Source organism: Helianthus annuus, chromosome 8 (genome assembly GCF_002127325.2).
Source record: "Helianthus annuus cultivar XRQ/B chromosome 8, HanXRQr2.0-SUNRISE, whole genome shotgun sequence".
NCBI lineage: Eukaryota > Viridiplantae > Streptophyta > Magnoliopsida > Asterales > Asteraceae > Helianthus > Helianthus annuus.
Window position 1 is genome coordinate 26,061,763 of NC_035440.2, and position 24,918 is coordinate 26,086,680.

A 24,918-nucleotide genomic window follows, 5' to 3' on the forward strand; every position below is an offset into this window, starting at 1 on the left:
CAAAATTCTATAAAGCATATAACCACATACCTTATAGCTTTATCCTTCAATCATGCTCTTGCTTGATTTGACTTCCCGACACTTTACTTGTGTTGCTTTATGATCCCTCAATATAGGTGATCAATATTTTCCATTAGTGGGACCTCATGGGCCGTCACTTTCATCTTGTACTATTTCCAATTTCAATTCCTATCAGAATATTCATATTTGTGAAAACGTTGTTTCTTACTAAAACTGAATTTTAGTTTAACGTTTTATCTTTGGTTTATGTCAAGCAATTTTGATGACTTTGCATTTATTCTTTTTACAGTCCTTATTTTACGCGGGAATTCTCAACTGATTCCCTCGCTTTGTCTAAGTAACTCGTAGGTTCTTTCACTTAGCCTCGTGGGCTATTTCTTTATGCTTTCACCTTTTTAAGGCGAGGCCTCTATAGTTCTTTTCTTTTCATTCATGACCCGAGGGTCATTTTGGTCCCGTAGACCTTTACACTGTTTATAACCCGAAGGTTATCACGATCCCGTAGATCATTTCTTTACTCATGTCATTTTTAAAATACATGCTTGGTGTCAAAGCACCCTGTTTATGTTTGAAAATCATTTGTTTTCAAGTTTAAAATCCGTTAACTTTAACTGTAGTTCGTGACTACAATCGTTTTATTTCGGACCATTCTTCCGACCCTATGACTTCTCACATCATTTACACATAGGTTTGTTTCACACTTACTGTTATCCGGTTTATGCCTATATTCATATTTAATCATGTCCCATTATCGGGCTCATTATTCTTTTGCGTTTAACGCTACCGTTATCCGGCTTGCGCTTACTTATGCCATCCGACATTATATTGTATTCTACTCGTTTGGCTTGTTCGCGTGAAATCCATCACTTATGAACAGTCAAACTTTATTCTTTATTTAACCCGTTCAACCTCAAAATAGTTGAACATAATTTTCGCAAATTCCTATTTGCGAAATTTTATAGTCTTTTGGTCATAACTCATAATCCGAGTCTTTTGACTTTCAATCTGCATTCCCGTTTCTCGGTATACGTATGTGTTTAAATGCTTACCCATCAACCGGGTAATTTACCAAAGGCATTATTAATGCAACCATTTTGGTATCCATTAAGACTTCGTTTTGACCTCTTTGGTTGTCTTGGCGAAATCCATCGCTTTATTCAACCAAACCTTTATCCTTTACTTGACCATCCTTGATGGTCTTATAAACTTTAAATGATAATCATCATCATCATCATCCTTTCTTTACTACGATCAAAGTCAACGACTTCGATCGTATTTTAGTATGGGCAATACCTTTGTTTCTATGGCCTAACGGGTCATTTATACTTTGTTTTTTTACATGTCCTTTTTGTCAACCATGGCTCTTTCGTCCATAATGACTTATTTCATGAATTCCCGTGGGTCATTTATTTCTATGCGCGTCACATCGTTTTTATGGTTCCCTCAAAAACCATTTATACGAGTATGCCCATAAGATTTCTTGACCCCAAGGTTTTTTTAACTTTTTCATTCGTCTAGACCTTACCACATCGGACATAACTGTGCTCATTATAAGAAGCTCATGGTATCATGTGTTCACTACTTAGTTGGCCAGAGTAAGCAAACAACACATGGTACACATGACCTTATTATAATTACCACATCACGTCCCATGTAAGTAATTCCTTAATTTATTTCCATATTTATGATTTCATTTGGTAAAACTTTATTTAATTGTCAATTAACAATTATTAGTTTTACCCGTTTTATCCTTGAACATATAAAATGCCCCTTTTTATAAACATTTATACAATCACATTCGTTGATGTGATCATTACTTTTCTCATTAGAATTTATACTGAGAATACTTACTTGGATGATTAATCTCGTCCAAGTTTATATTTAAGCTAAATTCAGTTATTGTCTTGTTATTCACGACTGTGAATAATACGTAATTCTACTGAATTTCTCTTGGAAACGTCATCTTGGATAGGTAACCTATCCAGGTTTTCCAAGTTTCATATTCTATATGCAACTGTCATTTGCTATGTACTTGTTGCATATTACTGTTTGTACTATAAGTTTAAGACGTGTACCTTATAGATACTTGCCCTAATAAACTATCCTTGTTATTTGATCTCTCATTCGAGATCATTTCCCGATTCAAGTCTTTGGCGTGTATGACTTACTTGTCATACTTCGGACTATTTCTTTATCGCATCGACAATTCTTTAGACTCTCGTCATCTTCGGATACGAGGGTCCTTCAACTAAAGCGTATACAAAGATTAGTAACGTTTGACATTAATAAGCTCTCGTACTATACTACAAGGCTTTTTACAATACGTGTTAACACACGTATTTCGTTAACTATATCGGTCTTTTATACTTTATTTGGGGTAACGTGCGTTACACGATGTCCCTATGTGTTGTTTTTAACACTATATCATACTAGACCATCAATATACATAACAACTTACCGGATTTTGCGATCAAGTCTCGAACCGAACATTTTACTCTTTAACCTTGAGCTCGGATTACCAACTTGTAAGACCCTTACATGGTTTATACGATTTTTATATAGTTTTCGACTATAATCGTGTAAATGCGCTTACACATACTTACAAACTACATATTTCTTAATAACTTTTAAGAAATAAAACAATTCAACATTCTATAAAACATTCGTCGCTTAAAAAACGTAACGACGAATCATAACGTGGAAGCTTGAATTTTTATCATGTTCGGTTCTTCATCAAGCTTGATCGTCCTCCGGTATCGTACAATATACCTACATTTCATAAAAACATGAAATGAGTTAGTTTTATGGTGTTTATAACGTGTATGACCAAGTCCGTAAGTTGAAACTGCAAATAACAAAATTTTTCGAGCATATGAGCCTGTCGCGGGGCGTGACAGGTTATCTGTTTTCTTTCGCGGGCCGCGAGGGGCCTCGCGTGTCACGCCAGTTGCGTATTCTTTCGTCGCGTGGTGCGAGGGGCACATATTTCCAGCAACCTTACTTAAAAACCTGCCTTTTTCCAGCCAACTTAATCTTTACGAAAACGGACATAACTCATTCGTTATTGATCCGATTTAAGTCACGTTCCTTCCTACGTGATCGTAAATTGATTCTCCATCATGTGGAGTTAAAATCTGACATCCGGATTAACAAATTTGAGACTTTTAAGCCTTCGGCTTATTACCTTTTTACAAAGTTTTAACCCATTCATGATTTTATGAAGCAAACCTGTTTGTTTCTATTTGTTTTCTCATGAACATTATGTTATAACTATTTCTTATTATACAAGGTCATAACCATGGGTTTTTATTCATCCTTAACCTGTTTATGCGTATATGCTTATTTTGACCCGTTAAGGGTATTTAAGCATTTTTAAGCATAATTCACGCTCATTCCTTGCAAGTATCATATTTCCACATTCACTTGTCAATTGTTCTTCCACCAAAACTATAATTGTGGTGGATTTTAATGTGGTAGCTATTTATTCCAAGTTTTATCCCCCGGATTACTATTTTACGACAAAGACTCCTATAGAGTCATTTGACCCAAAGATTTGCACATTTCACTTTTTATACTTATTCAAAGTATTTACTTAATCATAAGACTCGTTTTCAAACAACCTTTAAGGGTCGTTTGCTCGATGTAGCTTACAAGGGTGTTTTGGTCAATTTTAACCCTTCTTTTACGATGGAGGATTTTTAATTTTATGTTTGACCAAAATCCCATATCGTAACTAAAATTTTGTTTCTAATTCATTATATTTCTTAAAAACACAATGACTATAGTTTAAATTTCTTGGTTTACCTATTAAAGTAACCAAATGCCCTTTTTTAACTTCATTTAACTCTCATTGAACCTTAAGTTCTAAATGAGTAGAACTACTAATAACCACTAATTTATAGCGATGCTAATATCCATTAATTTATAGCATACCTGCCTCGGATCAATGTATTGACATGTTTTAATACCCTGCTTTAATAACCACTAATTTATAGCGATGCTAATATCCATTAGATATTTTCTCCTGTAAGCACATAACTCGACAAATAATCATTAGTCGATATTATCAAAGGGTGATATCTTCATCTTTTGACCCGTTTGGTCTAAATGACTGTTTATCTTTGCGAGATAATATTTATTACCATCTCGTCTACATGACTCGCTCTGGTTTACACCGTACGGTCATTCTACTTATAAACCATTTCATGACTGTTTTGACCTATTATGGCTTACGTTCTAAAGTGTCTTTTCAAAAACTAACGCTTATTGTCAACGCGTGACCAAATTATCATTTTTTGCCCTTATTATTCGTTTTGGCTTACCATATAAGGTAACCATTAAAAGTTCATTTTCCATTCGTCATAGTATGATCGAATTACCGATTTAACTCCTTTTTAACCATCAATATGGTTTCTTATCATTTTCGCTTATCTTGTTCCGTACGACTACACATCGGAACATCATATTTCAATTGCTTATTTATCTTATTCGTAATTAATACCATAAGAGAGTATTCTACTAATTAAGAATAGTGTAAGCTATACTTACCTTGCATCCGAATTATGTCTTTCCCTCACACTCGACTTGTTTGACCCGCTTCCTTCCCAAGCTTCCACCTAGCTTGTTAAGAGTCAAACTATCATTGTAATTTGTAAGATAGTTAGATTAGTTATAATCGTTCACAACTATTCCATCCTACGATTCTTATGTCGAATTTATCATTCGATCATATCATTGGTCAGTTTGACTTTTTAAAGTCAACTGCCTATTAACGTAAATAATTACACGATGTAACTCAACTACTCGTTTAATTACTTAGTCAATTATCCGGTAAGTATTATTCTTATCCTACCGTTTTAATCACTTTATTAACCAAGTTCTTGTAATCGAAATTCATCGAATTAACACAACTTTAATCATTTTTAACACATGATGATATCAAACATCATTCAACATAAGTATATCATTGATTTTCATCTTATCATACAAAACTCACTTCCTAGCAAGTATGATCATGTACTTAAACATACAATTTGTTCAAGTATTTCTTTATTATTATCATGTATGATGATTCTAAACACAATTATATCATCTATTTCATCACATGATTAAAACCCACTTATCCTAGTGTGGTAAATCATTTAAACATTCAATTCATAGCATCATATGTATAATTTTCACTTAGGGTTTTGTTCCCAAGCAATTATACATTATAATTCCGCCATAACTTCAATAATTCATTCATAATTCGTGATTATGATGTTTATTCAAATTTCATAACTTCACAAATCATCAAAATTATACATGCCTTACGATCCCCTAGCTTGGGTGATCATTAATTCACGTTCAATTGTGAATTTGGGCTTCGTTTAGACCTTTAATTTGATGATTTAGTTGAAATTTAGGGTTTTGGCTCCTGGGGAGCTTCCTGGTTTCGAACAGAACACCCAGAACACACACTATGTGTGTTTTATTTTGTTTATTTTCTTTTATAATACAACTTTCAAGTTATCCGAATTTGGCCCCTCTTGTTTGGTTAGTTATTAAGTAGGCCGCAACCTACTTATTTCTAGCAATATTCCCACTTATTAAGTAGGTTAAACATTCCTTGTTAAATTAGTGGGTTCAGTGAATTTATGACTCAGTTTATTTTAAGTCCCGTTAACTCGGGCCTTTTATAAACTTTATTTCCTTAAAAGCTTTTGTTCACTTTTATTTAATATTAAGTTTATTTATTTAAAATTCTAATATTCACCGGGTTACTTTTACCAATAACGGTATTTTACCCGTCTTTTAGTATTAACGTGGTTTGATTTCCAAACCCGTTTTCGGGGTTTTACACATCCTACTTTAGATTTCGAATACCATTCTTCTATATTTCTAATAAAATATTATCCTAAAATTTAAATTGTTAATTTAAGATATTTTTAAATAAAACAAATTATTTATCACGAAAACCAAACTTTGTATTAATATATTAAATATTTTTATTTTCAGTACTAAAAAATTATTATATCAATTTTATTACATATTTTATAAATCAATTTGTCGGAATTAGTACCAACATTTTATCACTCAAATGGATGCTGATTTGTTTCTTGGATAACATATCTTTTTTTTCAAAAACCATCTTACAATCACCCTATCCATCGCGTATCAAGTATTATCCATTAGATATGACTTTTTTTATTATTTGATATATAAAATTAGATTTAGTAAACCCGTGTAATACACGTGGGTTTTTTTAAAGATGTAGCTTTTTTTATTATTTACTATACAAAATTACATTTATTCGACCCGTGTAATACATGAGGTTTTTTAAGATATAACTTTTCGTTATTTGATATATAAAATTAGATTTATTCAATTCGTACAATACACGGGGTTTTTAAGGATTTTATATTTTTATTATTTAGTATAGAAAATTAAATTTATTCAACCCGTGTAATACACATATTTTTAAAAATGTAACTTTTTTTATTATTTGTTATATAAAATTACATTTATTCAACCCCTGTAATAATAAATGAGGTTTTTTAAAGATGTATTATTTTATTATTTGGTAAACAATATTACATTTATTCAACCCGTGTAATACACATAGTTTTAAAGATATAACTTTTTATTTGGTATATAAAATTATATTTATTCAATCCGCACAATATAGTTCTTATAGATATAATTTTTTTTATTATTTAATATATAAAATTACATTTATTCAACCCGTGCAATAAAGGAGACTTTTAAAGATATATTGTTTTATTATTTAGTATATAAAATTCATTTATTCGAACCGTGTAATACACGGGGTTATAACCTTGTATAACATATTATAAATGGAACCCGCTATATAAAACTTTGCTAAATTAATAAATGAGCTTCAAGTTAGAGAATTCACACCCCATTTCACCATTTTTACCATATAATTATACTAAAAAATATTATATTTTCTCTCTCTATTCAATTAAATAATATTTTTTATACATTTATCATTATATTTTCTCTATCCTCCGCTCACAACCACTTTTAAAATATAATAAAAAATCATAAAGGGTGAACAGTGTTCCATCAAATGTACATACAGATGAAAAATAAGATTTTATCACTTCTCCACTCATAACCACTTACAACCATTCTTTATAATACAAAGAACACACTTACAGAATTTGATGGAAGGGGTGCGAATGCTCTTAGACTCGAGCCCGTTTAGATCGAGCTCTAATAAAGATTTTATCAAATCGAATTCGAGTAGCTAGGGTTAAATACTTAGGATATTAAATTTAAATAATCCTAGCTTTCACCATTAGGCCGATAGCACTCCTAACTTATGAATTGTACTATGTCACTCCCAACTTTCAACTTATTTTCTCTGGCACTCCCAAACTTATTGAACTCTAACCTAGTTTGCTGACATCGATGTCACGTCACCAACAATTGTACCATGTCACTTCCAACTTTCAACTTATTTTTCTCTGTCACTCCCAAACTTATTGAACTCTAACCTACTTAGCTGATATCAGATGTCACGTCACCAAACAAGTGTCACATCAGATGCCACGTCATCAAAATGCCACGTCGCTAAATAAGTGCCACATCACTAAATAAGTGTCGCATCAGATGCCACGTCACCACACAAGTGTCATATCAGCAAAAAAACTAACTGAGTTAGGGTTCAGTTAGTTTGAAAGTGCTATAGGAAAATAAGTTGAAAGTTGAAAATGACGTGGTACAACTCGTAAGTTCAAAGTGCTATCGACCAAATGGTGAAAATTAGGGTTATTTAAATCAAATATTCCTAAATACTTTGAAGTTAACTACTTTGTATGAAGATTTAAGGTTTGCATGACTTTGTGTTTCCTTTTAATCCCTCACTAAATAGTCTTTCATATCTTAGCCCTAATGATCTTTTTTTTCTTTTTAATTATTCTTGTTAATAGATTAGATGTTCGAATCAATCTCCAAAGAAGTTTTAGTCAAGCACATCTCCACACCCCACAACCTAAGAAAATAGGTCGTTAGAAAAAAGAAAGTATATTCTATAACATATTATCCACTAATATTGTAATTTACAACGTTTTTTGTCTTTCATAATACAAAATCCAGTAGTAACCTTATCACAAAAACACGATTGTCAATGAATTTCCCAAGAAAATCCCCAACATTCTTCTCCCTCAAGAAACGAAACACATCACCAACTCCTCACAAATTTCATTACGATGTCTTCTTAAGCTTTAGAGGTGAAGACACCCGACACACCATCTCCAACGATCTCTACAATGCTCTGATCGATGCCGGAATCCACACGTTTCGCGACGACGATGAATTGCCTAGAGGCAACGATATACCATCCGAGTTAATCAAAGCTATCGAGGAATCAAGGGCGTCGATCGTTGTTTTCTCAAAGGATTATGCATCGTCCAGATGGTGTCTGGATGAGTTGGTGAAGATTCTTGAATGTAAAACAACGCTTGATCAGTTTGTTTTTCCCGTGTTTTATGATGTTGATCGGTGTCATGTTCTCCAGCAAACTGGGAGCTTTGAATCGGCTTTCGCAAGACATGATGTTCGATTTGATCGGGAGAAGGTGGAGAAGTGGCGAGCTGCGTTGACAGAGGCGGCGGGTTTAGAGGGATGGGAGCTTTATCACATGGAAAGCATGTAAGCATTTGGTCGGATCCTGTTCATTGCGTGGGTTCGATGATGACTAAATACTATTTTACTTCATTCGTGTAGTTTGCTCAAAATATCTATTTCAATCTAAAAGAATTTTTTTCAATTTTTTTAATCAAATAGTTTTGGTTTTCATATTAATTTATCCAATTTTTATGTTAATTTCTCAAAAAAAAAATCGTTTTTGACACGTGTCACTTTCTAGTGTTTTCTCATTTTAAATAATAATATAATATTTTCACACACATTATCAGATACACAGTTTAACCACATATAATATTATAGGTCGGAAAAATCAGAATTCGTTAACGAAATTGTAACAAAGGTTCGACACAAAGTAAAGCCAAAGTGGTTCGTAGCTAAACATCCAGTCGGATTGGATTCTCGTATTGAAGAACTAAGATCACTGATCAAAGATGGGCTTGATAACGGATGTATTATTGGGATCCATGGTATTAAAGGCATTGGCAAAACAACTATTGTTAAAGAATTTTATAATACACTTTTTAGAAAGTACGAAGGTTGTTGTTTTCTTACAAATGTTGGAGAAATATCAAAATCGGCTGATGGTATTACCTATTTACAAAGGCAACTCTTATTAGAGCTCGAAGGAAAGAATTATGAAATTGGTAATGCCTACAAAGGAATTGATAAAATAAAAAGTAAACTAAGATGCAAAAGAGTTCTTATTGTTCTTGATGGCGTTGATGAGTTAAGTCAACTAGACTCCTTAACCGGGCATATATCATGGTTCGGTAAGGGAAGTATGATCATTGTTACAACTAGAAGCATACATGTTTTGGATCAAGCAAAAGTTGGCTTGCGATACGAGGTCAAGGAGTTAAATCATGAGGAATCATTGGTGCTTTTAAGTTGGTATGCATTTGGATGTCCCGTTCCATTCCAATCTTATAAGGATCTATCGAGAGAAGTTGTGAACTACAGCCAACGGACCCCGATGAACCTTGAGCTCATCGGTTCTTCACTAGTTGGTACGACTAAAGACGAGTGGGAAAATATGCTTGCAAGATTAAAAAAGAACTCTCTCATCCTAATTGAATGAACTTTGTTGAAGAGATGATCAACAACATGACAACCATATTGAATGTCAAGTGACTTTCCCCTAGTGGTTTGTTTTAAATTTTCCAAAATTCACTTTAAATTGTTATAAAATTCTCTAAATATTATAATTTGCATTGTCTGTGACATATGTACATGAAAACTAGTTTGTTTTAATATAGTGTGTGTGTATAATGTCATTTGTCTATATATTTGTGTCTTACAAGTTGTATTCGTTCTAATTGCATTGGTTCTACTGTCCTTTGCAATTGTAACCACTAACCACCTATACCATTTGCCGTTTATTGACTTCACTCCATCATAGTTAATATTGTTCTTTTCTTTACCAGCAATTTTTGACTCAACCGTGTTTCTTTTTGTTGTTTTTCTTGGTTTCACGGTAGGCACTCAAGGGAAACGAATGTGTGAAGAGGGTAAACCAACGAATTAGATTGTAGGAGATGAGGAATTAATACGACTTAGTAAATTTTAATCTAAGACGTTTTGGAATAACTTATAAACTGTTCTAAGGATTCCGAAACTTTATTAAGTATAGTAACCTTATCATTAATTATGTCTAGGATTTATTTTCAGCCCTGACTGGATTGAGATGTTACATAAACAGGATTTATTAAACAAGTTGTGCGCCATAGTACTGTGCAAGCAAAAGTAATCAAGGAACGGTATGAGATTATCCAATTGAAGAAAACTCTCATTTACATCATCTAACTAGAAAAGAGAAAAAAAGAAACTATACTATCAGTGAAACTACCATCTCCTTGGGTGCTTGCGGCTCTTGTGATCACTTCCACTCCTGCTTTCATTGGATCCCGCTTTCAAATACTGTCGTTGTTTCGCAGTGATCCCACCAAGCCCAATGCACGTGAAAAAGTTGATTGAAAACCGGGTGTTTTTGGGGTTATCTCTTGGGAAAAGAGATTCAAAATCATCCTGCATCCTAGGGTCAGTAAGGCGCTTGTACAATACGCGAATGCCGAGATGGCGTGACAACTCTTGGAAGAGAATCTTGATGAAGATTCTAGAAGAGGAAGTTGTGTCCTTCTCGGTCAACCGAATATAAGCCAAAACATGCCAAGGCAAAGCATCAGTCGCAAGGAGATGTGCGAAAAACATGGCCACATTACGTAGTTTGTTGGTCTCAAGCCTATGGATCATTGAGTAATGCTGAACAAAACACATCTCAAAGTTTTCTTGGTGGACTTTATTGATCATGCACAACCTCTGGCCCAAAAGCCCGTAGTAACCAAGGTAACTTCTCTCATGACTACAACACTCTATTAACATAATGCACACTTCCTTCTCTTGTCCTGGCTCCAGTTTGATTCTGAGGAGCCTATGACCAGCCTCCTCATAATCAACGCTAGACATAATTGTTAAATAAATTGCTCTTCGGAGGTTAACTAGATTTGTATCGGTTTCGTCTCTAATTCGCGTTTGTTCTTCGTCCATCATATCTTCAAACTTTAACAATAATCAGTTTCCTGTCACTAGAACACAAAAAAAAGTTAGTGTAGGTTTAAAATTAAAATATACTACCACACAACTATACCAAAAAAATAAAAATAAAAATAAAATAATGAATGTGACCAAGAACAAATAATTTTGAAAAAGAGATTATGAATTTCTTTTACGACTTTAACCACGTTTAAAACTGATAACCGATTTAGACGATATAATGTAGGTCAAGAAGACAAAACCAAACCTAGTTTACTTGAAAATCTATGTCAACAACACTAACCTAATTTACAATATAGAAACCGCAATTAAAAACTGAAAACTGGAACGAGAGAACATACCTTGTGTTTTGTTCGTCGAGTGCTTCCTCCGCAATTAAAAATTGGTGATATGCGTATCTGAGAACGATACCTTTCTTATATAGATAGCGTTATTAATTACGTGCAACTCAAATCATTCCTTTAATATTCAGATTTAGTCCTTAACTATGGAAGATTTACGATTTGGCCCCTATTGTTCGCTTAAATAAACTACACACTTATGGTCCTTCACATGGACTTCTATTTGAACATTACATGTAACGGAAACCACAAAATATTTTTAGGATACTTGTTTTACCCAAGAAACGCAATTTAGTAGGTTTAGATCTAACCATCTAAGGATAGTAGTAAATTAATAACAGATATTTTGAATAATTAATATATTAAGACTAAAAAAACAATATTACATTTACATTGGTCGAGAATAAGAATGAGATATATATAATATATAAATGGAAGCGTGTGGAAGTTTAATATGAAAAGGAACTAGTTAAATTTCCGCCCGTGCGTTGCGGCGGGGACCCAATAACTGCAAAACGCGTGTCAGTAACGGTAAGCAGATACCGAATATCAAAACATAAATAAAAATGTCGTGAAAATGATAGTCAATCCGTCCTAAAAAACGATTTTAAATAACCTAATATATAAATTTGCCTACTGGTTGGGGCAAGCCCAAACGTATTTGTCTAAAGACACTTGACCTAAATTGGCCCCGCTTTATGACTCATACTCAAGTTAACCAATTTATTCCGTTATTTGGTCATAGTTCTTCACTTCTTTGTGACCAACTTTTTGAGTCTTGACTATAATCAAGTTAACCAAATTTTGTGACCCGCTCATAACTAGTTTCCATGGTTACATACAATTAAGTGTTGATTAATTACTTGGTTACAACTTTTGTAAATTTCCGTTTAAAAAAAAGTTGTTGTTGATATAATTGTTTATTTTCTTTTTATAGTATGAATAAAGATATATCTTTTTATTACACGGAATACAAACAATATTGTTTGTACAAAACAAATTTTAATAAAATATAAGCTACATACTACGTAAACATAAGAGAATTCAAACCGGTGTTGGTAAATGCAAGAATCGAACAAAATGAGAACGAATTTGATCGAAGCCATAGGTTAAACATATTTCCCTTAAAGCATATAGTGCGACTATTCACATATGTCTAGTGAAGCAATAGTTGTACTTCGAAGGATGAGTTCACTAGCCCGAGATAATACTGGTTTTATGTTTTTCCGTTGTGCTAGGTGTTTGATTGTATGAGAGTCAATATCAAGGGAAAGAGCTTACCAAGAATCATTCTTCCACAAACTTGAAATTCACCCATGTATGTGGAATAACTTTTCACCTAATTTCTTCTTTTAGTGCTATATCGAACCCCTAATTTTAAGAATTGATATCTTATTCACTTAGTTTAATTATCGAAGCATCTTTGCTAGTTTTTGTAGCTCAGTTCAAGGAGAATACAAACCCATAAGTTATTGTTTATGTCTCGCACACATACATATTTTGGTGAAAATGGGTTTTTTTTTCACAAAATATTTTGGTGTTGGAAATTTTAGTGAAAATGGGTTTTTCACAAAATATTTTGGACACCAATAATTGTATTTATATATGTGGAGGCAGGATTTAGGAAAAATGCCTAAAAGTGTGAAAACGGTGAGAACGCCCCTCATCCGTTGGATCAAAACAATCTATGGAGTAAAATGGTGCGGTGGCATTTTCGTAAATAACATCAACTTTATTACTTGGATGTGGTTCATTAAGGGTAAAAGGGTCTTTTTAGTGCTCTAATTCAAAAGTCAAACTAATGTGTAAAGGTCAAGACCATAAAGGCCATATTTAGAATTGATGAAGCCGTTCAGAGGGATATTCTGGCCCTTGGGGTTCCAAGGGCCGACAATTGTGAAAGGACTCAAACGGTAATAAGAAGATTGAAGAGAAAATTTCCAGCAGATGATGATGATGACGATACTGGTCTACCAACAGTTACCGGTTGGAGTTTGGATGAACAATCAAGAACGGTGAAAGTGACTTATCAACACGGGGTGGATTATTCATTGACGATGGACGAAGTGCTGAACACAGATAGAATACACCTTCTTGAACAACTCTGTGATTTAGCACCTTCAAAGAATGTAACATCCAGACTTGTGATGATATTTAAATATAGGTTGCAACAAAGACTAAACGAGGTTATGGCGTTATACGCCAATGAACAGATGATGATGAGTCTGAAGAAAGTGATAACCAAAGCGATGGGTACATCTCTGATGTAATACCATCAACAGAAGACTATTAGTTTAGTTTGATTTCGTCTTAGTTGTAATGTTTAGAATTATTAATGAATTTAAGAACGCCATGAATGCCAAGATATTTACCTTTATATGATATAAGGGATTAATTCAAGTGGTCAGATCGACAAAAAAAGGCCAAAAAATTGTAATGTTTGAATTATTAAAGGTATATAATGAATTTGGGAACGCCATGGACGCCAAGATGTTTGAATTTAGTTGATTTTAATGAATTTGGGAACGCCATAAATGCCAAAATATTTACTATGTAACACAAAAACGATTAATTCATCGAGGCAGATCTAAAAAACAATAAAACGCCAGGTAGCACTACAACAAAAATGGATTTTTAGGACCTTTTCTGTGGGACGCTTGTAAAAGAGGGTCCTAATAAACTATTTAATAGGACTAATGAACTTTTGGGGTCCTTTTATAATATACTCTACTAAACCGGTGTCCTAAAAAACTATTTAATAGGATGGATGATTTTTTTGGGTCCTATTATCATATAGTTTAATAGGACACTTAAAATATAGATCTTAATAAAGTACTTTATAAGACATTTAATTGTTAGTGTCCCATTATGTGGTACTGTATTAGGACACTTGATCATCTGGGGTCCTATTATAACATAACTTAATAGGACATGTTGTAGTTAACTCATAAATGTTCAGTGTTATAGGACCCTTTCTAGTCGAAGTCATATTAGAACTTAACTTAATAGGGCACTTGACACTTGGGTCTTATAACTTTAAACTTTATAGGACGCTTAATCATTGTGGTGTTATTATAATACACCGTAATAGGGCACTTGATATTTGAGTCATAAAACATTAGTTTTATAGGACGCTTATTCGCTAGAGTTTTATTATAATATAACTTAAAAAGATACTTGACACTTGGGTCTTATAAATTTAACCTTTATAGTACGCTTAATCATTATGGTGTTATTATAATACATTGTAATAGGACACCTGATATTTGAGTCATAAAACATCAGTTTTATAGAATTTAAATATGATCTACGATCACATTATATATTTTGTGGCTAAAATTGAATACATATGGTTATGTATATTATTTTCTGTGACCAAAGGTTATATAATATCTACACTTAAAATTTAAAAATAAATCATAGGCCTTTACATAACATTCATCACATCATTGTCACTTTGTTTATTTTCATGTGACGAAATATTATCAAATGTCATGAAAAAATGTGTGGCTAAATGTTAAACTTACAATTAATTAAAAAATTTCCCAAAATTATTTCATTCTAAAACTTCCCACCAAAATATTTTTCCTATAATTTAAATTTTCCTTCAAAATATTTAATCCTAAAACTTCCCACAAATATATTTCATCCTAAAACTTTCCACCAAAATATTTCATCCTAAAAGTTAAACTTACCCCCAAAATAACTTCCCCCCAAAATATTTCATTCTAAAACTTTCCACCAAAATATTTCATTCAAAACTCCTCTCAATTAATATTCTCATTTGAAAAATTATATTAGTTAATATTATAAAACAAAAAAAATCTTACTCCATATTTAAAAATTTATCCTATTATTAATGTTATATATTCTAACGATATGTGTTTTCTTCTAAATAATATGTAAGAGTATGCATATTAGTTACGTTTATATACATTTTTAATGTATGCAAAATTAGTACTAGTGCCAAATTTCTGGTACCGAATTATTTTCGGTACCCACTTTTTGGCGTTTTCGGTACGGTACCAATATTACACCGAGTTTAATTTTCAAATACCGGTAACGTAGAGTATCGTACTAAACATTTTCAGTACCGATGCCTGTACCCATAGTTGACGATTTTCGGTAGCGGTATTTTCGTACCGATACCGAGCTCATCCCTAATCATATATGTATTAATAGACCATATTGGGCCATAATAGATCACAATGACCAATAGTGGGTCATATATATGTGTTAATGGACCATATTTGGCCTTAATGGATCATAATGGAGAACAGTTTCAAACATGTCTTAATGGACCATGTTGGGCCTAAATGGATTAGAATGACAAATAGTGGATCATACATGTCTTAATATACCATATTGGACCTTAGTGGATCATACATGTCTTAATGGACCGTATTGGGCCTAAATGAATCATAAAGACAAATAATGGATCATATATGTGTTAATCGACCACAATGCACAATAGTAGATCGTACAAGTCTTAATGGACAATATTGGTCCTTAATGGATCACGATAAAAAGTAGTAGATCATATATGTGTTAATGGACCATATTAGGCCTAAATAATTCACAACGGCCAAATAGTAGATCGTACAAGTCTTAATGGACAATATTGGGCCTTAATGGATCACGATAAATAGTAGTAGATCATATATGTGTTAATGGACCATATTGGGCCGAAATAATGCACAACGGCCAAATAGTGGATCGTATATGTCTTAATGGATCATATGTCCCTTAATGGATCAAAGTGGACAATAGGTGATCATACATGTTTTAATGGAACATATTAGGCCTTAATGGAGCACGATGGATAACAGTAGATCATACATGTTTTAATGGACCATATTAGGCCTTAATGGATCACAATGGACAATATTAGATCATACATGCCTTAATGGACAATGTTGGGCCTGAATGGATCATAGTGCACAATAGTAGATCATACTTGCTTTAATGGACCATATTAGCTCTTAATGGGTCACAATGGACAACAATAGATCATACATGTCTTAATGGACCATGTTGGGCCTTAATGGATAATAAAGGACAATGGTAGATCACAAATGTCTTAATGGACCATATTGGTATTTAATGGATCACAATGGACAACCATGTTAGGTCTTAATGGATCACAATGGACAATGGTAGATTATACATGTCTAAGTGGACGATATTGGGCCCTAATAGATCATAATGGACAATAGTAGATCATACATGAGTAGACTATATTGGGCCTTAATGGATCTTTATGGACACTAGTTGATCTTACATGTTTTGATGGATCATATTACACATCTTGGTCTTAATGGATCATGATTTCAAAACCTTTTCACCGGTAAATGGTCAAAACTCAAAACTATTGCAAAATTGCAAACAAGGACACAAGAATGTTGGGTCTGTCAAAATTAGCTAAAAGAAGCTAAACCATAAAAATAGGAGCATCTAACTTTTTAGAATTTGTTGTTGTTCCCTTGAGATTTCCTCAATTTTCTCAATCCCTCCCAACCCCTCTTCAAATTTCTCACACACACACACCAAGCCCTAGCTCTGTATCTATCTGCCCTACACCTGTATCTATCACTCATACATACACATCGGACCTATACAGGCCATTCAACCTTTTGGTATCTTCTTTCTCTCTCTCTTCCATATGCTTTTTTCTATTTTCTCTCTCTAGAATAACACAACAAGCACTCTGTTCTTTGTAAGTAGATTTATAGGGTTTATTTACAAGATTTCTTGAATTTTCTTTAAATTTAGACGCTTTTTTATGTTTGTTGTGTATTTTGTTGGTTGGTTTATTGTTTGTTTGACTGCGGTTTTTTGCTAGGGTTTCGAGTTATGGCGTCTGCAGATACTGAGCTGGAGCGACAACTTAAGGAGATAGGGAAACAGTTATCGCATCCGCATGATTCGGTTGAGGAACTCCTTCATGTTCTTGATGTAAGCTATTACTGTTTTGAGTTTTGATTGTGTTAAAAAAGTTTAGTTTTTGATGCTTGAAATTTGGATATTTGAATCTTAAGTAAACCAACTTTTGTTAGTTTTTAAGTTTACAAATGGATTGACATGTGGAAAGCTTTGTGAAATTATGGGCAACGTTTGAATCACTCGGGGCGACATATAATGTTCGAGATTTATGGATTTATGTTAGCTTGTTAATTGTTAATCATCATAGAATTTCTCCTGTTGACTTTTTGACCGATTGAATTCATCGAAGGGTGGTAAGAGTTAAACTCATTAATCATTATAAGACATTTGGATTCCAATTTTGTAATGTTTACTTTGATACTAAACCCTGCAATTTTCGAATCACTCTCAACACATAAGTAACAGTAGCATCAAGCCAGTTCAATGATTAAACATTAAATTATCAACAACTTTATAACATTTTTTGATATTTAATTTTCTTTATTTTTATAAACATCAAGTAAATTTCAAATTTTCTAAACAACTTTTCGTTCCTGTTTTTTTAATCCTCAAATTGTTAAAGCTTGAAATACAATAAAAAATGATTCACTTAACCATCAAATGCCTTTAAAAATGTTTAAATTGAAAATATCATAATGTCAAAGATAAAGAGATTAAAAATAAACAAAATGTAACCATACTTGTGTACTTATGTGTTGTCTTTAAATGCATCGTTATTAAAAGCCATCGCCTCTTGCGTCTAGGCCCAATTTCCTAGCGAGGCGAGGCAATTGCGCCTTAAGTCAAGGCAGTTGCGCTTTGATTCTCCAGGTGATGGTTCATGCGCAGATTCCGGCGAGATTCCTAGATTCTTGAGAGTTTTCGACCAAATTCTCTAAATTTTGACAAGATTCTATCTAGATTTCTACTTTTATCAAATGAAACTACTTTTCTACACTAATAAACTAGCATTTTATAACTTTTGGTACTAAATAGACCATATTAACTGTTATATAACAGCTTTAGTTTATTTTATTTGAAGAACAGTAAAAATTTTCTATTATATAAAAATAATTTTAGTTTTTTTTGTTGTACGCTTTTTTTTTTTCTCAGGCCCGCGCTTTTTTTGCGCCTTGCTCCTAGGCCCCAGGCGAGGCCTATGCGCCTTGAGTGCGCCTAACGCCTTTAATACCTATGTTTAAATGTATTAATTTGATTTAATACGGTATGAGTAATTACTGGAATTAGTTATTAATAGTTTCCCTTCCTGTTCCTTTCAGACCAATGATGAATAAGAGACCTTTTTGAATGCGTGAGGTATTTATGTGTGTTTTTAATTATAAAAACATACTTGGAACAATCGCTATTGGGACTGATCTTGTATGGAATATTGACACCACATTTGGATGGGAGGCTGGCAGGCGGCAGCATTTGCTGAGTTGATCCCGGGGTTGGACTGGTAGGCACTCTTAAGACCGCCACAGGCGAGCTTCCTGTCAGCGCTGTTGCTAGCAGCACTGTTAAGTCTTTTAACACCAGCACACCGGTTTGTAGGTAAGTCAGGCATGAAATCATGTTGCTAACCACCGTACCACATGTGATGGCTGCTTCTGCATGGGGTGCTAACACCACCATGCAAGCCACAACCACACAAGCCATCTTCATCAACATACTAGCAGCCATTGTTCTATGTTTTGGTGAAGAGAAATGTGTGGAGTATACGATGTTTATATAGAGCTAGCTAGCTAGCTAATAGTTATGAATCCCTTCCCTTCCCGACCACCACCACATGCTATTTTATTATAATCTAATCTAATATTTTGGTATGGGAAAAGCATAAAATGTTGCCATATAGATATAATTACGATATTGTCGGTTTGTACATTTCTTATTGATACGATAGGACAATTAAGACCAGCGAACTAACCTAAAAAATGCGGCTACGTCACCCATGCCCACCTATGTCCAGGCTTTAACCCCTCTGACAGTCACAGCATAAAACTCAAAAAACACTCCTTATTTTTTGTGTTCTTAAAGCACAAACATCTCTCTTCCGCACAAGCAAAAGAATGTATTGTTGACTGTATAGCTAATGCTCAATTTGTGTAAACATTAATGGTGATTTGTTGAGGACTTGAGGCATATGGAATTAAGTACTGTGATTGCTATTTGGCTTTTAGATGTTTGCTAGATATCTGAATGAAAGTTTGATGCTAGCATTTGGTTGTTTCTTTTGTCTGTGCTATTCAGAAAGTGGAGAAGCTTCTATTGAAGGTTGACCAGTCGCGAAATGATCGATGCTAGCTGCACTGAGGCCATCAATGAATGTGTTGATCAAAGATAGTCTATCAAAACATTCAGATATCGACGTGAAAGTAGCGGTCGCTTCCTGCATCAGTGAAAGAACAAGAATTACAGCTCCTGATGCACCCTACACTGATGACCAAATGAGGGTACACCATAACAAACTGCACCGTACTTCCTATAATTCTATAGCATATGTATTCAAAACCTCTTTTTTATGCACAGGATGTCTTTGAGTTAATTGTATCTTCTTTTGAGGATTTATCCGACCGCTCCAGCCGCTCTTACAACAAGCGGGCCTCGATTCTTGAAACTGTTTCTAAACTCAAACAGCTGACCTAGGGTTTTAGAATCAACAATGGCAACAGAAGGACTAAGATTCAGGCGCTGGCGAACCTCTTATCGACGCCGACAATGGCGAGGAGCTTATGCACGTCCAACCGGCCGTCGCTATTGTTCTCGCCAGCCACCCTCCAGGGTCTCCCGGAACTCTCTATATCTCCACCAAGTAAAACCCTAACTCTATTGTTTTCTTCATTTGTTTAAAAGTCAATTCATAGTGTAATTCTGCAGACAAGTGATATGGTTGAGCGATACTGAGAGGACCAAAGGTTAATACAAACTGAACCTTACATATCTGGTACAATTGTGTGTACATTTCTGTTAATACTTTAAACATTGGCTATACGACAATTATTTTGTTTATTCTATACGTGTTAGTTGCTATTATTTTATTCTACACCTGTACAAAAGGATTGGGTTGACCCGAACATGTTACCCGACCCGGCCCGGCCACGTTGCCACCTCTACTTTATCTCTTCTAGTGTTAAATCTTATCTTATGCAACTTACATGCTTGTTTCAGATGAAGTTGATCCGGAATGGGATTCATCACAAACCACAATTGGTCATGTGGATGGAAATAGTGACCTAGCTCACAGTGTGCTTGAGGTATTCTTTTATTTTATTATTCTCAATCTGCACACATTATTTAACATGATGCTGAGATCAAGCAATTAATCTTTTATGTTAGTATTTCATTATACTTAATCAACAATCTGAATTCTGAATATAACTGATTTAGAATGCATTGGTGCATCCATCGCCTGGCCCTATCCGTTCATGGAAATAATTTTAATACATGGATGGTTTATTTGTAGGTAGTCCATGAGGATTGAGTACGCATATGATGACTCAAGATTTTATGCTTCTTATTTCTTTAATTGCTTTTAGTTTCTTTGTTAAATGTTAAGACTTTATGTTAGATAATGTTATAACTTATTTATGGTTAGTGTTTTTGTTATGAACATGCTTATTTGAAATATAATGAAGTTTTATTAATTTCATAAGTTGATGTTATACAATAACTAGTAGGATGTTATATGTTGATGGTCTGTTTATAAAATTGGTTTTATAATCTTATTTGGGATATTAGGACCATTTTCTTGATATTAAAGTAGCTATACGTTACATCATAAGGGTCCTATAAATTAATTTTTAAGGACGTATGTGTATCAAAAGATTAAAAGTAGGTAATCACATATTAGAACATTGTAAAAGTGTCCTAATATGTTCTTTTTAGGACGCTATTTAAGTTGTATATAGACATATTATGCGACCATAAAATTGGTTTCATAATCTTATTTGGTATGTTAGGACCCTTTTCTTGGTACTAAATTAACTATAATGTTACATCATAAGGGTCCTATCAATTAATTTCTAAGGACGCTTGTAAGTATATCAAAAGATTAAAAGAATGTAAGCACATGTTAGAACATCGTAAAAGTGTCCTAATATGTTTTTATTAGGACACTATTTTGGTTGTTCAAAGACATATTACGCGACCATAAAATTGGTTTCATAATCTTATTTGAGATGTTAAGATGCTTTTTTAGTTCCGGGACTTATTACGACCCCTTTACATGAAACGCTTTTACCGTTGGTCCTATTAAATGAAAGGTCCTATAAAATTGCATTTTAGGACGCTTTTGCGCGTACAAAAAACCCAGTTTTCTTGTAGTGTAGTTATTGTTTCTAACTACACGCCAAAAAAATCCTACATGCCAAAAGTGAGAACGGTGTTGTGAGAAATTCATTGGAAAAGAAGATAAAAGGACAAAAAGCCCCTCCGCCTTGATTATATCACGCGCCACGTATTCGGCCAGGATCCGTTCTCACCGTTTTCACGCTTCCAAGCGTTTCTACTGATCTCATTTCTATATATGTGTTGTATAAATAATTACTCATGGGTTTATGTTCTACGTTGCGAGAGCATCATCACGAACCAAACTATGTCCAAAATGAAGCTAAGATAAATGAGAAATCGAGACTTGAAGTTGTATGATTGGAACAACCAAAGATGAGAAAAATGGATTGAGCTTTGTCAACTTGTTCCACATAAGTGGGATGACAAAGAAGTGGTTTATAAGGAGGAGCACTCCTTGTATATTGTTTACCTTTAGGAAAACACTACTTGGGACCCTAAAGGGTGCAAGCACCCTAACTCGCACTCACATAACGTGGCATTATGATGATGCACTTTGCGCTTCGCAACGTCGTGAGCCACTTGAGAGCCGCCTTTGGATTTTTTGTCAATGTACGTATGGTCAGATACTTGGCGGGTCTGCGTATGGCGTAGCCTTCAAATGGCAGATAACATGGCAATGGCATGTGCCATTGGCTACAATGGATAATGCGGGTGGCACGTGGGTATGGATGGCTGATGTATTGCAAAATACATCTCTTATTCGTGTAAAGTTTGTATAGTTTTCCTTTATTTTTAGTTTGAATTTCGTTACTTTGATCAGATCTCGTTTTACAGGTAGTTAATGCTTAAAATGTTGGTAAGACGATGAAGAATGAGCTGAGTTTGGGAGTTAGAATAATTTCTGGGATTTTGGAAGGCTGTAACTGATCAAAAAACGAGACAGTCTGTGAAAAATGCGCCGTCGCGCTACGCCACGAGGAACCACCATAGCAGTCGCGTGCCGCCACCACTTTAATATTAATTTTCAGAGTTTTGAGGCGTCGCGCCATGCGACGACGAAGGACCATACCCGTCGCGCGACGCGACGGGGTGTTATGACGACAATTCTTCGCTGTTGATTAGGGTTTCATATAAAAACTCAAGAAATTCATTAATAAACCCTAGTTACGAATTAAAGAGTTTAGAGGCGATTTTCAGAGAATACTTTGAGCTATTCGGAGCGTTTTTTATCACTGGAATCATTGGATTAAGTTCGGGTCGAAGATTGAAGACTAGCACGGGTTCTCTAGTTCCCTGTTTGTTCATTTCTCTTTCGAAACTTGTAAGGGTGAATTCTTGTTTGAACAATTTTGATTTGTTTTCTTTGTTTAATATGCTTGGCTAAACATTTAAATCGCCTAGACTATGATGAATGGATTGAAATAAAGTTTGAACCTTTTTCGTTAATTGCATGTCTTTTATGGATTGATTGTGTATTGTAAAAGGCTTAGTTTATTAATTTGTTGTGTATGCGTACTTTAATTTGGTTAATTCTTATCAATTGCTTCGTATGAATGTAGGTGGTTGTCTGATACAGGATAGGTTCATGCTAGATCTTTGACCTTGTGTCTTTGACCTTTAGGGTGAATTGGCCAATAAACCTTAGAAGTAATAGTTAATAATTTGCTAGATTTCAGTATTCTACTAGTCCTTATAGCTGGAAGGTACGGGGATATTGGTAGGTCTTACCCGGCGAATTGCTTTAGACAGTCTTTGGAAAAAGTCGTGCCTTAGTTGCCCTGTCGGTTTATTAGTCTATCAAGTCAAGTTAAGAAACCTAAACTACCCTAGATCTATAATTGGAAAAGAGTAGGTCAATATTAGGGTACTTACACAATAATTAGATAACCGGAAGGAAATCTAATAATCGGTAGGATTAACGGCCTATGTAGTGCCATAAGTTTCACCTCGAGAAGGGTTGAGGGGCTTAGTTGGTGTCTTAATAGGTTTAGTATCACAAGATCCCGGTTCCATAAAACATGCGGTTAACTTAATTGGTAAATTCTTAAAATCAATCCAGGATTCTAGTCTAGGTGGTACTCTTCATCATATAAGTAAAGTCTTCACATTAGTTCGTATTAGCTTAGTTCTAGTTTAATAATTAGTTAAATAGATTTCCTTAGATTTTCAGTAACCCCCCCCCCCAAAAAAAAAACAATTAAACAGTTTGAGTCGTGTCTGTCAGTGTATGTTAAAGTCTAGTTAGCGTGATTAATAGAGTCTCGTGGTTCGATATCCGGACTTCCTTAGGTCATACTACAGTGATCGGTACACTTGCTGATTGTGTGGTTTAGGTCGAGTCTAGATTTAAAGCTTTTTAGTGTCTAGACTAGAGAGTCTAAATTAATTATAATTTTAAGGGAAAATCACGAAAATGGCCACTGCAACGCCGTTTTTTCAATTTTGGCCATTTGACACCCCTCGACGAGCCGTTTCACCTTGCTGAAACGGCACAAGATTTTGTTTTAACGGCCAGCCAATCGTTCATGGACACGTGTTCGACAAAGCCTGTAACGGCTTGAGAATCCTGCAGTCAACGCCACGTGTCCGACAATTGTGGAAAGATCTTAGCCAAGCCATTACAATCGGCTCATGTTGAAAGATCTTAGTCGAGTTCTTCAACGAGCCAAGCCGTGTTCTTAGGTTGTAGCCGAGCCGTTACCGTACACACATGGACCCCACTTCTGCCAGCCAAGCCGTTACAGCTGACTCCGAGCCGTTTCAGCTGGCTCTAAGCCGTTTCAGCTGGCTCCAAGCCGGTACAGCTTTCTAATGCCGTTTCAATAAATGGTTCGAGCCGTTTGTGATAACCCTCAAAATCACATGTATTCCGTACAATTTATTATTGATAATTAAAGTGTTTGACGACTGTGTGGAATTACTTAACTACTCTCTGATTTATGTGTTATATTTACATGCGCTTGTTAACACACTAGTAGTATACAGAAAAGTTACTAAATAGTCCGGTATTCTTTCCTGAGTGTTGAAAATTAATAACGTTACAAATATATATATATATAGGACGCTTTACGGATTAATTAAGCACTTAAACGGAACAGGGTGAAACCGAACAACCGGACTTTACCCGTAACACAAAAAT

General features: G+C 34.3%; 2 protein-coding genes and 1 long non-coding RNA gene across 8 annotated transcripts; 2 read left to right on the forward strand and 1 right to left on the reverse strand.

The window, feature by feature from the left end:
- The first annotated feature begins 8,155 nt into the window (after positions 1-8,155).
- On the forward strand, positions 8,156-9,754 carry LOC110869766 (disease resistance protein RPV1-like). The gene is made up of 2 exons (XM_022118988.1): positions 8,156-8,679; positions 8,977-9,754. The coding sequence occupies exons 1-2, from the start codon at positions 8,156-8,158 to the stop codon at positions 9,752-9,754; spliced, it is 1,302 nt and encodes a 433-aa protein (XP_021974680.1).
- A 636-nt stretch (positions 9,755-10,390) lies between these two features.
- On the reverse strand, positions 10,391-11,599 carry LOC110870968 (pre-mRNA-splicing factor cwc22). The gene is made up of 2 exons (XM_022120002.2): positions 11,568-11,599; positions 10,391-11,258 (listed from the first exon to the last, which is right to left on the reverse strand). Exon 2 carries the CDS (start codon positions 11,221-11,223, stop codon positions 10,519-10,521), a length of 705 nt encoding a protein of 234 aa, XP_021975694.1. The 5' UTR covers positions 11,224-11,258; positions 11,568-11,599; the 3' UTR covers positions 10,391-10,518.
- A 5,438-nt stretch (positions 11,600-17,037) lies between these two features.
- On the forward strand, positions 17,038-20,876 carry LOC110870969. Of its 6 annotated transcripts, none has more exons than XR_004864870.1 (7): positions 17,038-17,203; positions 17,410-17,522; positions 18,770-19,043; positions 19,740-19,942; positions 20,019-20,301; positions 20,367-20,404; positions 20,658-20,876. It is a non-coding gene; the product is annotated as an uncharacterized LOC110870969 (long non-coding RNA). The 6 variants fall into 6 exon arrangements; XR_004864871.1 differs by lacking the exon at positions 20,367-20,404 and having other exon boundaries at positions 18,770-18,806; positions 18,903-19,043; positions 20,658-20,841; XR_004864872.1 differs by lacking the exon at positions 20,367-20,404 and having other exon boundaries at positions 18,770-18,806; positions 18,911-19,043; positions 20,658-20,841.
- The last annotated feature ends 4,042 nt before the right edge of the window (positions 20,877-24,918 follow it).